We start from the raw sequence: 23,358 nt of genomic DNA on the forward strand, positions 1-23,358 counted from the left end.
TTCCAGACATATCTGAGTAAAAACAGGATTTGCTTTAACAAAATAATTAGTCTCAAGGAACTTTCCCAGTCTTCTGAGGCAATTGCTTTCCTTAGAACTATTAAAATATCTCAATGAAAAAAATCAATAAAAGAAATACATCTGACTATAAAAAAAAACCACTTAAAAGGTGGTGGGCATCTATGGTTACAGTAATCCTATTAAATGCTAAACTTCAATGCCTCAATCAAAACTTTGAAGTTAATATTTCATTAGGATAAAAAGTGAAAGAGCCAAGAGGAAAAAAAATTGATACTTTTACTGCTCCTTTTATCTGGATACATTTTCTCTGGTGCTGAATTCATAGTAAGTGAGTTAACACAAATATTTCAAATAATAAATAGAAATTCGGGTTCACTGAAGATCAGCTTTGACAAGAATCTACTAAAATATAGGACAAATACTATTAATATTAGGGAAATTGTTAATCACATTATGGCCAGTTTTCTCTCTAGCCTGAAATTAATAATAATCTAATAGAAGAAATTCAGATATTTATGATCACACACACATGCATAATTTGCCATTGTACTTACTTTTGGTCACAACACCTTCTAAGTGAATGATGTTAGGATGGTCAAACTGCCCCATGATACTTGCTTCACCCAGGAAATCTCTGCGTTGCTTTTCAGTATAGCCTACTTTAAGGGTTTTAATTGCCACAGGTAATTCTCTTTTTCCTGGAAGTTTCAAACGTCCGCTACAAACTTCACCAAATTCACCTTGTGATAAAGACGTAGAAAACACAGAAACTCATTACAAATCCCTACTCTAACAGTAGTCTAAAGTTCTCTTAGAATAGTAAGCTTTAGATAAAACAGAGTTGAAAGGGAGTCCAACTTCCTTATCTATGTTAAATTAATGGTGCATTGGGAAAAATCATTTACAGGTGATCGTAAGACACATTGGGGGCTATTAGTTTCATCTCTCTCACCTACAGAAACCTTAATGGAAACATTAGAAAGAAATTAAAAGCAACTGACTGAAAATCACTTCCTTCTTCCTTGCTTTCTACTCTAGCAGTGACACTAATGAGAAAAGAAAAAAGAAAAGGGCCATAGCAGGACAAAAAGGAAACAGTCTTAAGGAAGAGATGATTCATAAGTAGAATAATTGGGTGCTTGAATTTTGTAAATATTTTTGGGTATTAAAAATTATATATATTATATATGAAATATAATAAACAGTAGATGGTGAAAAACACTATGTTTGAATATACATTTTTGCTGGTTTTTTTTTTTCATAAACCAAACATTTGTTGGTTTAAGTATGAGCTAGGCACAAGGTAATATTAAAATATGGTCAATTATATACCACCTTGAAAGCAAGTCAATTACAAAAGATTAAAAACATTCTGAGTTAGATCAGGACATTGATATATTACATGTTATAATATAAACACAAGTTAAAAGTCCGAGTTAAACACACCGTCTTACCCGCTCCAATAACTCTTTCAATGGTGATGCATGAAGCTTCTATCTCCTTGGCGAATTCATGGACAGCTTGATTGGGATCCTCATAGGTGTGTGGATCAATATAAGTTCTTACTCCTGGCAGTTTAACTGGAAAAATAAATGGGCATTACAATCGAAGTGCTTGTGATGGATGAGTGAAATTATAAACGTTATTAATGTACAACTATGGCTTAAATCCCCAATTCCTAGAAGTGACAGAGCTGCAAGGACAGACCCTCTCCTGAATTATAGGAGTCGTTTGTACGGCTCTCATTTTTATAATTTTAGAAATCTGGATTGTTGGCATGCACAAGAAGAAGTGCATATGTGATGACGTATTTGCATAAGGACATCTCTCAACACTAATGTTCAGGAGTCAGTCTCTGAGGCAAACTAAGACACTTTTGTGTACTAAACTGGACAATGAAATACTACTGGTTTAGTTGTTGGTTTGTTTTCTTATGCTTTCCTTAAAATCTCATCATGTATGATTAGTTTAGGCTTTACAAAAATAATTTAAAATAACTTTTCTGGTGCTTTGGTCCTATAAGACTGACAAAGAAGTCAAGAAGAAAAGAGAAATTCACTCTACTGTTGCTGCAGGGCATTATGCAAGTCTCTTATGCTCTATGAGCCTCAGTTTCATCACATTTTAAAGGCTACCGATATTACCCTCACAGTATTTTTTGATGATAAATAACATTAAATAAGATAGTACTGTGAAAATGGACTCAAAAATGCTTTGCAGCATGAATTATGGCTTTCATGATTTTGACTTTCATGGTCATGGCAGACTGACAAAAACAAAAAAACCTTCTTTTTGTCATTTACTTGGCAAATCAACTCGCACTGTACTATTTATTAAAAAATGAACATATTAAAATAATAATAAAATTAGAACCCATTTAGGCAGATTTGTTTTTAAATTTTTTATTATTGGAAAATTTTAGTTACACAAAGGTAGAAAGAATGGTTTAATGCATCTCCATGTACCCAGTTTAAAACTGTTATCAATTCATTAGATAGACATTTAGTTAATGATTTTGAAGGAAGGGATTTTGTAAATTTCTTAGACTTAATTTGTCCCATCCTCTTTTTCTTTAGAAGTTTATAATCAGTATGAACAATAATATCAGAAAATCATATTTCCTATAGTAGTTCTCATTACGTTAATCACATCTGAGAAAAAAAAGGCAAAAGTCTTAGGAACACTTTTCATTCTGGGTTATTTGATAAAAGGATTATAAAATAAACATCTTGATTTTATAAAGAGCAGAAACTCAAACTATCTGCTACTCATGCTTGTGATTAATAGTTCGTCTAGCTTCAGAGTTTTAAAAAACATTTTGGCATGGGAGGTGACTGAAACCCATACCAGGACTGACTTGTAGGGTCATCAGCTCTCTGCTTTGACTGTGATATGGTTGGAATGGGGCTAAAGTCTCCATGTTTCTTGGTGTTTCTATTTTATTTATCTTCCACCCTTGTTCTGTGGGTTCTTTATCTTGAAGGACACAGATAACAGGCCACGGAGTCTAATATGTTTGCTTGAACAGCCTTTTGGCACTTTTCAACTTAGTTTTCTGGGAAGACCAGAAAAAAGCCCACCAGTGATCCGGATTGAGGTGGGCATCCTAGCTATGAGACTGTGAATGTTTGGGTGGGTTTCTTCCCTTTGGGGTTTCTGTTTCAGTAAAACGAGGCTTTTTGGTATAGTGATATAGTGGAGAAAATACAGCCTTTAGAGTAGAAGAGACCAGTAAAAAAGACCAGTGTTTGAATTTCCTCTCCATGGTTTTTATATTTCTCACCTGTAAAATGGGTTGTTTCAAGAAAAAAATTATTTTAAAGCACCGAGGGCAGTGGCTGGCACTTAGCCAAGTGCTCAATATATTGTGGCTACTCTTATGATCAAAATGAGGAAGCTGCAAGCAGAAAAATAGGCAAGGGAAATGGATAGGTAATTCACTCACTAAGAAATATAACTGGCCAGGAAGTGTATACTCAACCTCACTTGTACCACTGTTTTTGCTCATCAAATTGACAAACATAAAAATATACATAATATCCATTGGTGAAAGTTTAAGCAAATGGGCATTCTCCTATACTGTTCATAAAGCCTCTTCTGAGGTAGTTTTGATAATATCTATCAAATTTTAAATGCATTGCTCTTTTTTTAAAAAAATTAATTTTATTTATTTTTGGCTGTGTTGGGTCTTCGTTGCTGAGCAGGCTTTCTCTAGTTGCGGCGAGTGAGGGCTACTCTTCGTTGCTGTGCGCAGGCTTCTCACTACGGCGGCCTCTCCTGCTGCGGAGCACGGGCTCCAGGCGCACGGGCCTCAGTAATTGTGGCACGTGGGCTCGGTAGTTGTGGCTCGTTGGCTCCAGAGCGCAGGTTCAGTAGTTGTGGCACACAGGCCCAGTTGCTCCGCGGCATGTGGGATCCTCCCGGACCAGGGCCCGAACCCGCGTCCCCTGCATTGGCAGGTGGATTCTCAACCACTGAGCCACAGGGAAGCCCCTGCATTGCTTTTTAACTCAGCAATTTTGTTTCTAGGTATCTGTTATATATAAATATACACATGAGTATACAAACATTTATTGAACTATTGTTTTTAATAGAGAGAACTGGAACAATATATTATAGAACATTGTAGTATGATCCTATTTATGTTAAGAAAGATAACTGAGTGTGTGTATTTTATAAATGTATAAAAAGAGGTCTGGGAGGATATACTTCATAAGATTACTTTTAGGGAACGGAGTAAGATTAAGGGATAAAGAGAAATTTTTACTTTATATTCTTTATTCTTCCCATTTAGGCAGATTTTTAAAGCTCATTATTAAAACTTGATTTTCTGCATTTCTTAAAAGTGTAGTCTTTTTCAAGTCATTTGAACCAAGGTTGCTGCTACAGGATGTCCTCAGGGAAATTCCTACCAAAATGTTAGAAAAAGAAGAAGAAATTTATTCATTTAATCTGGTGGTGTTATTTAATGACATATTTCTACTGACTGTTGCTAGGAATTTCTACTGACTGTTGCTAGAATTGGTCTGGAAATTTGGTTTGAAATATAATAGCTTTTTATATTAAGCAAAAAGTTTTTATTTTAATGATTGTAATGAAAGTATGCTTTAAAGAATTGAAAAAGCCATCCAGCTGTTGCCTAGGGTCAGCAGGCAACACCACAAGCCCATACACTTTAGAGGAATGTAACAAAACACTTACACTTTACACTTTTTATCCCAATATTTTTGGTCAGTTATTACAAATCTCTAGCCTGAAAAGAAGCCAAAATAACAATAAAGTGTCCCCTACTTTGTTTTATCTTGATTTTTTTTTTTACAGTTTGCTTACTGTGCCCATTATGAAAATGCATCTTTTCCTCTTCTGGATCTTGTTTTGCTTTGCTGTAACCACACCGCCTGGAACAGAGTAAGCTACGATTAGTCACATCTCCAAGTGGTGAATCACATCCAGCCCAGAAGCAAGCAACACAGTTGAAATGATTGCAACCTTAAGTGATTTTCACACCAGCAGTATGAAATAACACCAATACTCTTTTGTATGAATCGAATTTCCCCAGCTAGTATCCCTCACTCTTGCCCAGATTTCACTGAGAAGTCTGAAGCTCTCCAAACCTATTTTTAAACATGACTTCACCATATACCATACACCAGACATTTCTCTGTTCCCTTTTTCTTTTACTGTTTTTTTTGCCACCTCAGAGGCCCCTGCCTTTTCTCAGGATGAACTGTCCCAAATATGTCTCTGATTCAAAAGTCTCCTCCTTTCAGCGCCTTACTTCATTATTCTGTTTTACTTATTTCTCTTGTTTTGGAGTCTTTAGTGTCTCCACTGGTCTCCTGTCAATCTATCCATTTCCATCAATTTAATGAATACATCTATCCCTCTGGTTTTATTCTTTTGAGAGTTATACTGTTATTCCCTGTGGATTTATTTTCTAGGAATATTCCACTGGCATTCAAACTCAATAGACCTGAAAAAGAAAAGAGTATCTTTTTCTTGACTTTCAATCTTGATCTGCTGCCTTCTTTTCCTCTTAATAACATTTTCATGGCTTTGGTACCTTAAGATCAAAGTCCTGTTCTCGTGTACCTCACAACAAATTAGTTACCAAATCCCAAGCATTATATAACATAAAAGTCTTATGATCCACCTCTTCCATTTCACTAGCTCTACCTCTTCTTCAATTAAGGTCTTGCTGTTTTTCATTTGGGTTACTATCAGTGCCTCTGAACTGATGCCCCTGCATTCTATAACTGCTTTCCTAAACTATACTAGACATGGCTGTAGCCAAATTGCCATAAGTAAGGTACTTTTCTATTGTGTTAGCTCTCTTCTGCAAAGTCTTCAATAAAATAATAAGGTAAAGATTCCTAAATGTAGCCCCAATGCACATTTCCCACATCATCTCTGAGATATTTCTCCATGCTTCCGTATGTTCCTATATACTGGTTCCTGCACTTAGGATGCTCTTCTTAACAATTTCCAATTATCAAAGTCCAGTTCAAGTGTTGCCTTCTTCACATTTGTTTCTTTTTTTTTTTCCCCTAATACCCTGGATTAATGCAATCTTGCCCCCTCTGAACTCAGTAGCTTTCTGTATCCCTCTCATGGTGCGACTGCCATTCTATAATGCAACATAGTCAGTTGAGAATGTTTTTTGGCTTTCTTGCTATTGTTGTTAGTTTCTTAAATGGCAGCAACTCCCATTCATCTATAAATTTCTGAAGTGACCTGGCACCTGGCTCAGAGTTGGCCCCCAAAATATTCGTCACATTGATGAATGAATAAATGAATGAGTGGATGATATTCTGGTTGAGTCTACATAAGGACAAGTGTTTGGAGAGAGAATACGCTGATGAATACTAAGGTACGTGAATAACCATATAACATTAAAACAGCTGACCAAAATAAAAATATTTAAATTATTTTTAGTGAAACTCTAAGGAAGTGAATTTATTATTCACAAGCTCTTATAACAAAATTGAGTTTATTAAAAACAAAATTTCATTTACTTCTGCATAAAGAAAATACAGCCAAAGTGTCAGATTGACAAAATATTTTCATTACAAAGTTGACTGAAAACTACTATATGTTGTAAATGAAGTGGCCAGTTGACATGCACTGAGTACTGTTCCTTGGTTTTATATTCTAAAATGTTTCTTAAATATGTGTATATTTTGATATAAAAATGAAACCTATTTTATTCTCTATCTTTCTTAGTGTATAATTACATATATTATACAACACAGATAACAAAACCTTTCCTTGTGCCATTTTTGAAAAAAATGCAATTATCTTAATTTTATCGTGTTAAAGAACTGGCAGTTTACTAGTAAAGTACAGCTAGGAAAATTTAAGTAAACTTGAAGTAATATACTTAATACATATAGTTCTTGGGTGAGGAAAATTACACAATGAGGAACTGGTGGCTTTTCAAATTTTATTCATAACATGTAGATGCATTTGTCACTTAAGAGCCCTTAAGACATCTTGAATCACCTCACCACAGTGAAATGGAGAGAAAAAAATGAACACATGATATCATCCTGAAATAATAGTTGGTCTATTCAAGCTGACATTTAAGATATTTTAATACATTGTTCATATTTTTTAGATATTACATTATTCTTTCAATCTTTAATGTATGTGCCTCTAGAGAGAAGTTATTGATACTGTTTATTTTTTTTTACCAATGTTCTAAATACAATTGTGTGAAATCATCCTGAGCTTTATGTTATTTAAATAATACTGACAAAAAACTTTGTTAGAGGAATTCTAAAGATACCTCAAAAGTATACAAGTTCTTGCAGTTTACATTAGAAAACAAACATCCATTCCAACTTTAACTCTCCTACCTTCAAAAAAAAAAATCAAGCTTTGAAACTTATATCCTCAAATAGTCTTTATCATTAAATAAGCTTCATGGATATTTAAATTGCATGCAAATGCCTCATATGAAAATGGAAATAAAACTTTGGATCTCATCTAAAAAATGATTTGGGAATACCATGGTGAGGAGTTGTTAACATTTTAATACCTAGGGTGAGAGTCAAGAGGGCAATAAGAAGGAGTTATTTTTGACTACAGGCATCTCAAGACTTCTATAACATAATACAGCTGCATGTCACATTAACATAAAAAATTAAGTTCTGGAACACCCCAAAGCAACATTAAAACAAACCTCAACAAGATACAGCAAGTAGAAGTGCAGCTGGCAGAGAGTGGCACTCAAGCAGTGGTTCAGCCTTTCTAACAAAGCATTGCAGGGAGCCTGTTCATTCAGTATCATCTTCTGTACCTTGTCCAGATGCAACATTTTAACTCAGCATACACTAGAGTCAATAAATATGCCATTCTGTACATCAATTACAACTCCTATCTTCTAGAACCGATTTTTTTTTTCAAACGGAAAAGAAACAGTTTCTTCATTTTGCTTCAGTCACAATTTTAATGAACTTTGATATCATTTTACTAAAAACAACTGTAGTACAAGTAGAGGAATCATCTTCTAGCCATTTATACTTATTTTCTTCTAGAAAACAATGTTATTTTATTTTTTAGTAGTAGAGGTGGGCATGAGAAATCATATTAAGTGTAAGCATAATTCATAGAGTGATGCTTCCTATATAAGTGACTCCATGGGTAATTTAGAAATCAATCTATTTTCCCCCATTTCTATCCTAAGGATTTAAATAACACAGCCTTGATAATATTAATGCAGATCTTAAAAACTTGGCCCAAGCCACAACATCTAAATTTGAATATTTGAAATTTCTGTAAGACATGAAATAGTAAACAATAATATTTATGAATGGATGGATGTGCCAATGAGTAATGTAGTTCTTGGATGTAAATTAAAGATTTGATAATAAATTAGTGGTATGAATGTCAAGCCCTCCAGAGTACCAAGTGAAGCACAGAATCAGAACTTTACTAAATGACACCATTATGGACAATGAGAAGAGTGAATGAAAGAGCAAAAGGAGATTGTAGATCCTTACTCCACAATAACCTCCACAAAATCTGATTTTTCCATTGCTTTAGCCTATGGAAATAAACACTGAATAAACACTTCTTTCCCCTTAATTCTAAATAAGGTGGGGAGGGGGGAATAGTGAAAGAAGGAATGTTTTTGCATTTTGATGTCTTTGAAAGAGTGAGCATATGCAGTGCCTGGCTCAGAAATGGACAAGCCTATAACTGTTCCTCTATTATCCAGATGGATTAAGAGATGCTTTACCATACTTTAAAGCAAAAATATTCAAAAGGCAACGCTGGAGCAAACATTAGAGTCAATATGTCTTGTTTATGGAAAAGAAAAGTTCCTTGTATTGTAGCCTCTTTTAAAAACACATTTCTCCATATATGCACACTCTTTTGTTCTGACATAACGACCTCAACCACTGCATAATGTTGTGTTTAAGAATTTTATGCTGGAATCTTGAAAAAAATAAGTTACAGTTTTTTTGGGAAATAGTTTGACCTTTTCACTTCAAGAGTCTCTACAACTCTAAAGTAGTTTGAATAAAACCTCAGTTAACTCAGCCCCCATAAAATAAAGAAGCATATGAAGATTAGCTTATTAAAATATCTAATAAATACTGAAAATAGATTGTTTTATTTTACAGGACCACATTCTTCAATAAGAATGTGAGTGCAAATGCAGAAAAATGGGACATTGTATATATAGGCTGTCTTGCTAGCATTTGTATACTAGGGTACTGGATTTTGAGTTCCTTACAGAGAAATTTAAGTTACACAAAAAATGCAACTGATTTATTATTATTTACTGAAAATTCTCAGACATACTTCTCAAAGAATATGTACATGTTTTTGAAAACATGCCTTCCTTGGATAGGGGAATGGAGTGATGATTATACCACACAAAATGAGGGCACAGCTCGCTGTGTTCCCATCTCACATTCTTCCAAGGATACTAACCACCCTATGATTAATGGCAATGTGAGAAGCTAGCTTATTTCTTATTTTATGCCTTATATATCATTTTTAATTTCTATATTATAAAAGACAAATAAAAAAACCCTTAGAAATAATACTTCCAAAATAATGTAGTACATATGAATTTGTAAAGTTTTTCATTAATAACCTCTTCAAATCCTTTTAGAATTAGCAATAAGAGAAAGACTTGAATAATTTGGAATACTTCAGAAAACTCAAAGATGAATTATAGACTCTTCATTATTGAGTTAAAATTTAATTACCTTAGAATTTTGATATAAAAACACATTTCATAAAGTATGACATGTAAGTATTGTGTCTCCCTGTTTTCAACAAATTTTGTTCTAATGTGAGAGTAGGTAATTTCCTACTAATTTTTAAAATAGTTCATGGATGTGACCATTGGATTTCTCAGTTAGAGTAGTCCCACTTAATATCTCCTATGGTCTGAGGTTCCACAGGTATTACAAAAAAGGATTTGGGAGCAGTTCATAGCAAGCCCTCAGTTGGAATTTAATATATTATCTCTCTATATTGTGGGCAAGCCTCATATCTGCCTGCCAACAGCACTTTAAATGGCGGTCTAGAATTATAAGGATGATTTTATTCTCTATGTCTTTTTCTTAACTCTATAGAATGGAATATCACTTCCACATACCTCCCCGACAGAAATCTGTTGAAGCTGAGTGAAATAATCTGTTAAGTATGTAAAAATAAAACTTTGCTTACTTCAAATTTCAAGAAACTTTCAGTTAATGAATTAACTTTCAGTTAGTTCATTGAAAAATTAAGGTAATAATTAATGTTTCAATGTAATCCACAATTATTTTGTTCAGAGAAATATGTTTTGTTTTTGTTTTATTCTCTGAATTATGAGAGAAGTTAGAGTTTTTCCCTTGTGCTTCCGATTTTAAATAGTATTTAAAATAAATAATAATAATTTCTAAAAAAATGAGGTTGATTTTCTAAAAATCACAGAGTAGGTAAATGAACAAAATAAGAATTTAATATCTCTATTTTCAGAATAGTGAACTCCACTTTACTTGCCACATGAATCCCTCAGAAGAAGTAGTAAGGGATATAAAAGCACTGGAAAGCTTGACAACTGATGAAGGAAGGAATAATCTGACATATGTTTGAATTTAAGAAATGCAAGGAAAAGCTACTTTGGGACTATGGGAAATTTCAGAAGAACTTATAATAAACATTATGTTATAAATATATATTGGTTCCTGTAAGCACAAACAAAAATGAATATCAAGGGGTAAATAGTAACGTCATTTTAGAAATTGCACGAATTTATATCTTATTTACATTGAAGACAATCAATTCAACACTGGATGCTTGTAAAAATGGACGGGGTGAGGGTGGGAGGAATGAAAAAATGACTAGAGTCTCAAGCCAGCTGTGATGGTATGAAGTCAAAGACCACAGATAAAAAAAATACCCCTGCTAAAAATGTAGGCCGTCTTGGGGATAGGGTGCCTAAAATCTAGGCATCTGGGTTTCATTAAGACATATTACAGAAATATCTTCCATCACTGGGTAGATTTCCATCAAAGTAGGAAGAATATTTTTAAAATTAACATTATGCATATGTGTAAAGATTTCGCAACAAAGTAGGCAACTAGAGTGATGAAAAATAATTTGAGATCAAAGATAACAACATGTAATTACCAATTTCATCTTATAAATAGCACACCAGGCATTTGAAAAATAATGGAGTATGGTTTCCTGGCGGGAACTTTGAGAGTAAAACTCAGAACTCCATAGCCCTGCAGAAGATTTAATGTAGTTGAATTGCAGAACAAAGGATCTAGATCAATGGTTTTGAAATTATATTTTTCGGACCCTGAGATTTCCACAAGGTATATTAAGGTACTTCTAAAAGCCAGTATATTTACAATGGGCAATTTTAATGTATATGTGTTGCATTATATTAAGGTCAAAACCAATCACACATATTCATGAGTGGTCTTTCAAGAAATGAAAAACTATGATATGATATTCCAAAATCTCAAAATGTCTATCTAACCTCTGCTCTGTAATTTTAAATATGTCTGTTCACAAATGATCAGAGAATGTTCCTTAGAAATTATTTATGTGGTGATTGACAAATGCTGATATGATTATACATACAAAATTAGGTGACAAGATTTTAGGTCAAGATTTCTTAGTATTTTACTGATTATAGTAGGAAAATTCTCAGCCCTTAATTTCCACTACCTAAGTTTTTTTTTTTTCCTCCCCAATGCTTTAATCTAAGCAAATAGTATCTTTAACTGAAACCTCATATTGACTAGAAATTGTAAAATGGAAGTTGAGAAAGCAGAGCAATAAAAACATATTTAGCTTCCATTCTTCCCAACTAATAATTTTGAACAACTTTCTTGCTGTCTAATTTATGTAAGCTCAATTAAAGTTTGTTTCTTTTGCTTTATTTTGTTTTGTTTTACTAAGAATGCATTAAAAAAATTCTGGCTTTTCCATAAATCTTTGCACACAAATTGTTAACATTTTATTGGGTACCTAAGCACATTTGTGGCTCAATAATTTGTTTATTGTGTATACACACACACACACACACACACAAATACACATGCACACACACAAACACACTCATTGAATAATTGCTGACATTATTTGAAGAAAGATGTTAGAAAAAAATTGTTTTCTTAGGTTTCCTGGTGTCTGATTTGTGAAGAAAATGTTCCACCTTCCCTCTTTTCCTCTTTTCTTTTATTTCTTCACTGCATAAACTCCCTGAAGTCAACTACACAGTAGAAAGAGATACCATTTTTTTAAAAAAATCAAGCAATTTAGATCCAGCTAAAGTTAGTTTTCATCAATACTTTCTAAGTCACGGCTTTATAAATGTTCATACACCCATATCTTTGAGGTTTAGTTCAAGGTATGTCTGGATGTCATTTTTCTTTTCTTTCAAGATGTAAATTCTGCTTATTCTGCTTCAGTGATTTATCTCTTATAATAACCAAATTTGAGAGTCAAGTAGAATGAGCAATTCAGTGACCATTTTTAAGTTTTTCTATGGAGCAGTAAAAAAATAAAGTCACAGTTTCAAGCCATTTATATTATACTTCATTTATACCATTTATACTTCAAGTATACCATTTATACTTCAGCCTTTGCCAGGTCTCAGGGCTGTTTTGTTTTTGTTTTTAGTCTGTCACTGAAGCCCTAGGCTCATACAAGAATTTCCTAAGGTAAATAATTTGGAACAAATCTGTACTTTCATATTAACTTAAAAAAATTTTCAAATATAAAAATTTCAAAAGATTGATAAAAAGATCAACAAATCTTATTAATCTGTGTTTGTTTACGCTCTCTTGTTCTCAGAAGATCATTGGTATCAATTCCACCACTTCTCACATCTATGCATGCATGCACTCTCATTCACACCACAGTTTTTTGAATCAACAAAAATTAATTTACACCTAGAGAACATAAGTAACAATTTTAAATGACCCAAGGCAGCCCTATAATTCTCTAAAATGCATTCCATCTCTTTTCTTGGCAAATTTTGACTACGAATAACAGCTCAATATAGTAGTAGAGGGATTTAGACTCCTTAATCTAGACAGAAATTATCTGGAATATTTCATTTTTTTACAAGGTAGCTCACTACTGTGTAGGAGAGTTCCTCTAAATCTGTGAAGAGTGTTCTTTGGTCTTATGTTCTAGCCTATAGTTTCATAGCTATAACCCAGATATATTTAGGATTTGCATTTGTAAATAATTAAGACTATCCCATTTGGACACTGATCCCAAAAATGTGCATATCTTTTACTTAATTGGTATCAACCTAGGACTATCACTTCTAATATCTGAAGTAACTCAAGCTTAAAACTATTAAGTAAACCATTTAAAATTAACTGTGGTTCTGTTCTCCAATGCCACATATATCCACAATGATTATGAAAACAGAAGATCCTACTTAGGTTATGGTCACTCCATGGGTCTGGGAGACAGAAAAGGTGACTTCACTTTGACAGAAGTGGCATTCTACTTCCACGTATGATATGGTTTCACTCTTGATGGAACAACAAAAACAGTGACATGTTAAATGTAAAACAGATGTTATGATCTTACAACTTCCTGCTTTAAATCAGGACCACAGTAAAAGCCTTGGAAGAGAAGTATGAATGCATGACTTAGGGGTGATATGCTATATGCATATTTTATTTGAAAGTATCCATTGTGAAATCACTTAAGATTCTTTTTTGGGACTCAGTTTCAGTCTACTCTTCTGTTAAAGCATAACTTGAATACTAACTATTAAAATGTACACAAATGAAAAAAAAAAAGGAATGCTGACGATAATACATATAGGTGGGACAGCACATAGGAGTGAAAGCAGGAGGGGAACACTAACCATATTAGGCTTGGATGGGCAACAGCGCACAGGGAAGAAGCCCTTCCACAGCCACAATCGCAGCAACTGAAAAGCAAACAAGAGAGCCCAAGATAAGGAAGAGATCCCACTCCCTCGATATAGCTATAAAGACACTACGAATTTAGACAGGTGTCTGCTTTGCTTTTCAAAAGTAAAAACTCCTAAATGCACACAATTAATTTTCCCACAATGCTTTTCAAATTAAGAAGTATTTTATGGGTTTAAGAAATACAGAGCTGTATTACATAGTTATTTTTATTTCACTTAAAAAGCTTATTTGGTAGGAAATATAATGAGCCAATGTATTTGATTATCCAATTAAAACAGACATACAAATAAAAATGTAAACATTTGAATATTTCCTCAGAAATTCCTGCAAAATTTTACTCAGAAGACGTTCTAAATAGCACTGTAAATAAATGTTTTGCATAGAGCTTAAAAATTTAGGATGGAGAATAATGCCTTGCTCATTTGACCCACTGATTTCTTATAGCAGTGGCATCATTTATCACAGACTATTGAAAATGTTATGCTTACATGACTTCTCCAATCATTTGTGGAAAGCTGCCAATTTAACTTTAAATTTTCCGATTTTAAAAATGCGTCTCCATAATATATTTGCAGAGCTATTGTTATATTTTTTAAAAAACAACCTATATATAATACATGCACTTTTCTGGATACTGCAAGATTCAATATTCTTTTAAATTTTCCACATATTCATAGTAAAAAATCCAGAAAATACCAAGTAAATTGTTTAATATATTGTACTTTGTTGCTAGAAACCAAGTAAACTAATGGCAGAATATAACATAGAAATTATTTAGTGCTTCAATGCATTCACTTTCCAGTATAGTTTATAAATTGCACTTAGAGTGATTTCAGGAGAACTGTGGGATGAGCTCAGTAACAGTACCACACACCAGCAGGCCAAGACTTTTATCTAAACTCTGTCTATTTTGAACTTTAATTACTAAAAAATGTACCTAGTCTATTTTATATCAAATAAGGAGAAGAAAATACAATATAAACATCCAATATATTTGGGAATGCTAATGAAGGTAGACAAGTATTTCCAAATTAAATTCCAATGGATCTTTTTCAAGGAAAGATAGGCAATGTTCCATATATTTTCTTTGGAGTATTGACAATGCTTTAATTTTTCCACTACTAAGTATCTGAGAATTTGGCTGTCACTAAGATGGCAACTGTGACATTTATTTCCAGATAGACTATTTGTATTTTAAAGACTATGCCAAATAATTATTTTCACTGTAGAGGTATTGGAAGTCAAAGTTACAGTATATCAAATTGTTAAAATACTTATAAGAGTAGATAAAGCATCTGTAAAAACCTTTGGCAAATCTTGATATATTTCCTTATAATTACATTTATTTCATTAATGCCTTAATTACTAATATCTTAGATATGTTAACTTTTCTGCTGCTTCTGTTTGTATCAGCACTCAGATTTGGGGTTGGTAAACTATGGCCCATTGGCCAAATCTAGCATACCACTTATTTTTGTAAGTACAGTGCTATTGGAACATGGCCACACTCGTTATTTATTGTTTATGGAGTCTTTTGTGCTGTTGCGGCAGACTTAGGTAGTTGTAACAGAGAATGTGTAGCCCGAAAAGCCTAAAACATTTACTATCTGGCACTTTAAAGAAAGTTTGCCCTCCTCTTTTTTTAAACTATTAGTTTTGTGAGATGAGGATGATTCCTTGACCTTTTTTTCCATCACAGTTTAAACATAATTAATGACACATAAGTAGTTTCACTGTAATTGGTATTACCTAATGGCACAATTATCTCAATTTACTGATAGTTATTAATATGGAAAGTTTGCATAGATGTGTTAATTTTGAATAGCACAGTTCCAACTCAATAAATAAATGATAATAGATTGTTGACAAATGTATACAACTGTTTCTCAGCAGTTAAAAAAAGATGATGCCATCTCCTAATAAAGTACAAACATCCTTCTAGTTGAGTGTGCACAGCTTATAAACGCATGTAGAATTGTGCATAGGAAAGCAAGAACTGCACTGTGATTGGCCATTACCTATAAGGATTTGTTTAATGCTTGATCAGTGTTCTAAGACTCAAAAAATACACTAATGATTCCAAAAATAATAACATTTTATTCAGTCCTTTTTATTTGAAAAAATATAATAAGGCTTTTGTCTTACAAATTAGTACATATACACGCACATACACACACACATACAATTCACTATAACACCAAATCTACAAATTTTAGTTCTGAAGAATTTAACTCACCTTACCTATCATTAGATTTCAAATTTATAGTTTTTAAAAAGTTTAGTCAAAAAATCTGAAATCTTATAAAATCAAACACTCCTACTTTTTCTGAGTCATTGCTTTAGATTTGGTACTGATGCTTTCTTTGACTTGTTTTAAGATGGCATAAATAAATACCCTGGGTAACTTAGTTAACTTCTTTGTGTTTCAGTTGACAGCCATAAAATAGGGATAATAATGGATTCTATCTCATAGGTTTTGTGAAAATAAAGTGAGAGAATATATGTATTCACTTAGATCAGTGTCTGGCACTGATGTACCTGGGAGAAAAGCGGTAGCTATTATTCTTAGTAATACCATAATCAAAGTGATAGAATAGATTCTCATTATTTCAGAGAAATTTATTTTTTCATGATCCATATACTATTACCATACTAAGTATTTCCATTTATAACACAACTAAATATCTAATTACCTTCAGACCAATTCATATAAATACAGATGGCCAATGTAAGTTAAAAAAATCATTTCCACAAAATACATTTTCTTGGGGTTTAGTGATCAGAGCATACTGTTCATTAATATGTCATTGAGAAAATTAAAACTGAAGCTCCTTTCCTGTGAATGTCTGAAGTGGAATAGTAATCCCCCAAATTACTCTTTTTAAATTAACTCCAAGGATGCTGTCACAATAAAACTTAGACACCAGATGGTATAAAGAACATGTTCTTTCCTTAATCAATAAATACTCAAAGTACAGGTTGAAAATGCTTACAAGTCTCAGAGATAATTTAGAAATAGAAACCAAAATGTGCTAGAAATAGCAGCCAATCTAATTTATGTGAGCTATGGTTCAACAAAGTCCATCTGCATTCCCATAAGATTTTAGCACCTGGAAGCCTGTAAGTGACTGCATGCAGCTATAACAAGATCGTTATTATCAAAGTTTAAACTAGGTTAGCCCTTCTGGACTTAATATCAAAACTGTAGACCTTTGTTTTAAGAGATATTTTGATTTGTCCTTCCGAAGATTAAAATATGATAACGGAATCTTTCCAGATCCAAAGAAGATTCAAATGAAATTACTTTAGCCAGGTCTTACACAGAATTGATCAATATATGTACCAAGTGTGTCAATGTAAGTAAGATAACCTCCCTTCTACCCAAGAAAGGTGATTATAACTCTAGGGAAGAAATTCTCAAAGATAATAGATCAGAGAAGTAAGACTACAGGCTGTGGATAAATGATGACTTAAATTCTTAAACAGAGATCATACAAGTGGATAAGAAAAACACTAAGATCCCAAAAGATAAATGAGAGGGGCAGAAAGAGTAATTCTGAAAAAGAAGTATTTTAATTAAATAGAAAGTATTTTCAGTTTACTGGTTAAAAAAAAGAAGAAAATGAAAAGGTTGCATAATTTACCCATTTTAAATAAAACAATGACAACAACAAAATTGGTGGTACTTAGTGCTGGAGAAAAGACTGTAGTTTGTGCCCTCAAAGGTCACAGTGAAAAGTACCACTGGTACTTTAGAAAACAATCCTCCAAAACTTATTAAGAGTGATAAAAATATCCTTACCTTTTGACACCACTGGGTAGCAAAACAGTTAAGATCATGGTAGTCAAATTAAGAGCAGTCCTGGATGTATCTACTATTAAATGCATAGCTTTTGGTAAACTTGTTATTATGTAAATGAGATAAATAGTAGAAACTATATTACATAGGATTGCTTTGAAGAATGAGTTTGATTATAAATGTAAAGCTTTCTGCACTGTCCTGGGCTCACAGTCTGCACTTAAAAAGTTTTTTTTTTTTTTTTTCTGAAGATGTTGGGGGTAAGAGTTTATTAATTAATTAATTAATTAATTTTTGCTGTGTTGGGTCTTCATTTCTGTGTGAGGGCTTTCTCTAGTTGCAGCGAGCGGGGGCCACTCTTCATCGCGGTGTGTGGGTCTCTCACTATCGCGGCCTCTCTTGTTGTGGAGCACAGGCTCCAGACACGCAGGCTCAGTAGTTGTGGCTCACGGGCCTAGTTGCTCCGCGGCATGTGGGATCTTCCCAGACCAGGGTTCGAACCCGTGTCCCCTGCATTAGCAGGCAGACTCTCAACCACTGTGCCACCAGGGAAGCCCCCTAAAAAGTTTTTTGTAACTGGTATTATTATAATAACATGGACTTATGGCAAAAAGTGAGGTGTAGATAATATGCACGAGTCTGGCTACAGATTTTAAAAGAACCAATGACCAGCAGTTAATAAAATCTATTTGTGGAGTCTATGATGCAACGAAATTAATATGGTATAATATTAAATTTTTTAAACTTTAGGCAAAAATTACTGTGCAGAGAAACAAAATGAATGCAAAAAGTATATAAAATCTTTAAGAGCTACTGTGTTGGAGTGTTTCATGAATTTGCATTTTTATGAGACAATTTTAATTTCCCTGATTTCAAAATTTTTTGTGGTTATTCCACTTTGTAATTTTAAGAAAAACAAAGAATTCAAATAATTCCAATTATGTTGCTGATCACAATATACTGTCATTTACACTGTATCAGTTTTAACATGCTAAAAATAATTTAAACATGTAACAAATATTTACAACAAAAGAAGCTTAGGTTATTGTTCAGTGGTAATTAGCATTGACAGTGTTGTTTTATACATTTGTTAAAATATCTCATAATGCGATACCTTTTGCATCTGTGTCTTTATTCTTATTCTTCTTAGATTTATTACTGATTTCCTGATGAAGCTAGGCTAAAACTGAAAATATCTTTTGCAAAAACTAGGAAGGAGATACGCCTCAGTCCCCATACTTCTGACAAAAAGGCACAAAATTATTCCACCCTCCAAGAGGAGGTAATGTAAAATGGCTGGAAAGAGGTTTGTTTTCATTTTTGTTTTTGTTTTCGTGTGTTTTTGAGTAACTCTGAGGGGAATCCCCATCTACAAGACATGCATAAATTTATCTGTGCAATCCAATCAGTATTCCCAAGTCGTAGTCTAGGCAAATTGGAATAGGATATAGTTATACACAGTAATTTTAAAATCTTTTCCAGTTGTCTGCTTCCTTCCTATAAAGAGCTTCTTACCGCTCACCAATGATTATAGCTGTCTCCCTATTACCCTCTAGGACCACTTATCAAAAACTGTCCTATCTGAGCACTAGTCCCTGGTAGGTGAGTTTTGAAATATCAATGGATCTTAGTCTTACCTAATCAATTTCCAATCCTGGCATACTCATATCTTGATGTGAAATAATAAGAAATATATATATTGGTCTCTGCTCCCAGCTCCTGACACAGAACTCCTAAAACCCTTGTTAAATAGGGGTACTATGAGAATCTTTTGTTCTAACTTACAGTTCCTGACGCGGAGCTCCTAAAATGCTTGTAATTTCCTAAGTTACAGAAGAACTAGGAGCATCTCTTGTTCTAATATTTGGTCTTTGACTCTGGATCCTGACACAAATCTCCAAAATCTCTTGCAATTTCCTGTGTGATAGGAGTGTCTTTTGTTCTAATTAGGTGACCCTTGGTGGGTTGGTTGCCAGAAAGTCCAAGTCATGATTAGAAACTTGGAATTTTCAGCTTTACCTCTCATTCTCCAGAGAGGGGAGAAGGGCTGGAAATGGAGTTAATGGTTTGTTATGCCTACATGATGAAGCCTCCATAAAAATCCCTAAAATACATCCATGTACTGGAAGGGTGGCACACCTCAACTCCACAGGATAGAAGCTCCTGTACTTGGGACCCATATAGACCTGGTCCTCCATCTGTCTGTCTATCTGTATCCTTTATCAAATCTTTTATTATATAATCAACGGTGGTTGTAAGTAGGTGTTTCCCAGAGTTCTGTGAGCTGTTTTAGCAAATAATCAAATCCAAGGAGGGGGATCATGGGAACCTTTGATCTGTAGCCAGGTCAGAGAGAAGCTGTGGGTAACCTGGGGACCTATTAGTTGTGACTTGCATCTGAAGTAAGGGACAGTCTGGGACTGAGCCCTTAACCTGTAGGGTCTGTGCTAACTCTATTTAGTGTCAGACCGAATTACAGGACACCCATGTGATTTCACAGGGAATTGCTTTGTGTGGAAAATATAACCCCAGACATCTAGTATCAGAAGTCTTGTGATTGTGGTAGCAGTGTGAAAGTAAAGGAGAAACACACAACAGGACTTTGCCTTTCTAACACACTTGCTTTCTCCTTCTGTTACCTGTTTCAAGCCTGAATAGTCCTATTGTAATATTCATCCTAAAAGTAAGAATTCTGGGACTCGGAGACAGGGAACTGCTTTCGCAAGGTGGCACTCATAACAAGTTGTGGAGGTAAGATGTGGGCACAAGTTACTGCACTGTAGTGTACTGGAAGCAAAATTTCTTCTTCCATGTCTTCCAGCTCCTTTCATTTCTACCTCTCCCCCATGCTCAGCTCCCCCTTCCCTCTGTTGAAAATTTAAATACATTTGCATGGGGAACCCTGTTATGAACACTTCTTTCTTCCTTCACTAATAGCTAGTTACCAGCTTGAAAAAGTCTGATAAATTTATTCACAATAAATTACATACAACTAAATTGCCTTTATCTGAGTCTAGCCCTTATTGTAGCAAAATATACCACATTTTGTTTTAAAGTATTAAAACGTGTGTGCTGTAAAAATACTCAATGATCCAAATTCTACTACATTATTCAAATGCATGTATAAAATAGAGATTAGATCATATAAGTGACTGAGGTAAACTAAATAAATCATACATATTCACAGATTTCTAAAATAAAAACTAACCCCCAAATTCTACAAATCTAAGTGTTCTATGTGCAGTCATCCTTTTTTCTTAAGGACAAAGTCACAAAAATACACAAACAAACAAATTCACTTCAACTTACTCTGAAGACAACTATTAAGATCTAGGAATATCAAACTACATGAAAGTGATACTGACCAGGACCCTGTGGGGCTCCTGGGCACAAAAGCCTTTCTGTGTTCCCCATTTCTTCATTATATGAAATAGGCTTTATTCAGCCTCCATGGCCTTCCCTGAGTTCCAATGGGCAGGTTCAGATATTGATAGATGCTAATTAGGGAAGGGGAGGGTATGCGGAGACAAGTGAGGAACAGTCAAGAAACAGTAGTGCAGCCTTGGAGCAAAGTCCTGGTTCCCCCTCAAGTGATATATATAACAATATCTTCGAGCTGTTTTGCAGATACTGAAGCCCCCGCCAGGTGGGAGAAGTTAACTGTATGCTGCCCACAAGCATGTAGCTCCCAGACCAGTTGGAACCTGAAGGATGATGATGCTAGCTCCCACAGCTCCCACTTACATCACCGCCAACCAATCAAAAGAATGTCCACCAGCTGACCACACCCTCTTGGAACCATTAATGTAAAACTCCTCACTACCCCCTCCAGGTCAGGACACACAGTTTTGAGGGCATTAGCCTGCTGTGGCCCCCTTTGCCTCGCAAAGCAATAAAGCTATTCTTTTCTACTTCACCCAAAACTCTTTCTCTGAGTTTTAATTCTGTGTTGGGGTACAGAGGCCAGATTTGGCTTCAAAAGCAGAAAGAAAACTTGTGGCAAGTTATCTTAGACTACTCTTCAGTTGGTTTATTCCCCAAGCTATACTTTAACGATGATTCACTGTACTTCTTTTAATCATTCTAATGGGCCAGAGAGATCATTAAAAAACAAGCTCTTCTTTCATGAATGCCACAGGTAAAAGGACTAGCAACTAGCAAACGTTATTGAACATGTTAGATTCAGTTTACTTATGCCAGTATATATTTGGGAACGCAAAATTAATTTCACCAAATACTAACCACCTTTTATAAGCTTTTTTGCTACAGTAAACACAATCATTCTCATTATCTGCAAGCATTTACTAAGAATTGATGTGCTATGTTTTAAGAATAAGAAATTATATATAAAAAATGCTTTCTACTCACATTATATAATGATTCTAAACCTGGCTACAGACTAGAGTCAACTGGGGAGTTTTGGAAAAAGAACAAAAAAAACCCACAATGCCCAGGCCTCAGCCCAGAACAATAAAATTAGAACACCTTGCCTGTGGGACACAAGCATTATTATTTTTCAAAAGCTGTTAGTTGATTTTGTCCATGTTGACAACAACTGATCCTATAGGTACTCAATAAACACTTGTATTGAATGATGTGTCTTATAATAGTCTTAGGGGAGTTTACTTAATGAATACAAAGGAAAAGGTTTGTAGTTAGTATATTAATGGTCTGCATGTTAATAAAAACTTCTAAAGTGCCAGAAGGTGCCTTAAAACAATTTGTTCTCTGGTAAGTACTTTAAATAATTCTCCTGCAATTTGTTTACAGTCTTAATTTACATTATCTACAAAGGAAGATTGGTTTGTTAAGTAACTGTAAATTTCATCCTATCCTCTATCTTTTTAATTCACAATTTTTTCCCCCATATAACATTTAACTTTACAGGTTTCTTTCAGTTGCAAGTTCTATGATTAATGACAGATTTTTGTACTTCTATATTTTAATACTAGCTACTTGGATTCTTTAGGAGTCATAATATCTCAAATAAAATAACAAAACAGTAAAACTATTCTTTATTCAGTGTCCTCATTTTGCCCTTCTGAGCTACTGGACCACAGACTTAAAGTTACGTGAAAGTAAAGCTCAGTTTTCTCGAGGCTTTTCTGCCTCATGGAGCTCAATATCAAAAAAACAAACAATCCAGTTAAAAAATGGGTGGAAGACCTAAATAGACATTTCACCAAGGAAGACATACAGATGGCCAAGAGGCACATGAAAAGATGCTCAACATCACTAATTATTAGAAAAATGCAAATCAAAACTAAAATGAGGTATCAGCTCATGCTGGTCAGAATGGCCATTATCAAAAAATCTACAAACAATAAATGCTGGAGAGGGTGTGGTGAAAAGGGAACCCTCCTGCCCTGTTGGTGGGAATGTAAATTGATACAACCACTCCGGAAAACAGAATGAAGGTTCCTTAAAAAACTAAAAATAGAACTACCATATGACCCAGCCATCCCACTACTGGGCATATACCCTGAGAAAACCAGAATTCAAAGAGACATGTACCATAAGATTCATTGCAGCACTATTTACAATAGTCAGAACATGGAACCCACCTAAATGTCCATCGACAGATGAATGGATAAAGATGTGGCACATATATAC

The 23,358-nt window shown here is 34.1% G+C and overlaps 1 protein-coding gene across 2 annotated transcripts in view; it reads right to left on the bottom strand.

Annotated features, from left to right (window-relative positions):
• EPHA5 (EPH receptor A5) overlaps positions 1-23,358 on the bottom strand; it is a 331,428-nt gene that overhangs the window by 45,970 nt on the left and 262,100 nt on the right. For both annotated transcript variants that reach the window (XM_073805308.1, XM_073805307.1), the window contains 4 exons: positions 13,877-13,942; positions 4,852-4,919; positions 1,476-1,601; positions 576-761 (listed from right to left, as the gene is read on the bottom strand). In XM_073805308.1, the coding sequence (XP_073661409.1) occupies positions 576-761; positions 1,476-1,601; positions 4,852-4,919; positions 13,877-13,942 (446 nt within the window). The remainder of the gene's footprint in view (positions 1-575; positions 762-1,475; positions 1,602-4,851; positions 4,920-13,876; positions 13,943-23,358) is intronic.

This window comes from Tursiops truncatus, chromosome 5 (assembly GCF_011762595.2).
Source record: "Tursiops truncatus isolate mTurTru1 chromosome 5, mTurTru1.mat.Y, whole genome shotgun sequence".
Taxonomy (NCBI): Eukaryota; Metazoa; Chordata; class Mammalia; order Artiodactyla; family Delphinidae; genus Tursiops; species Tursiops truncatus.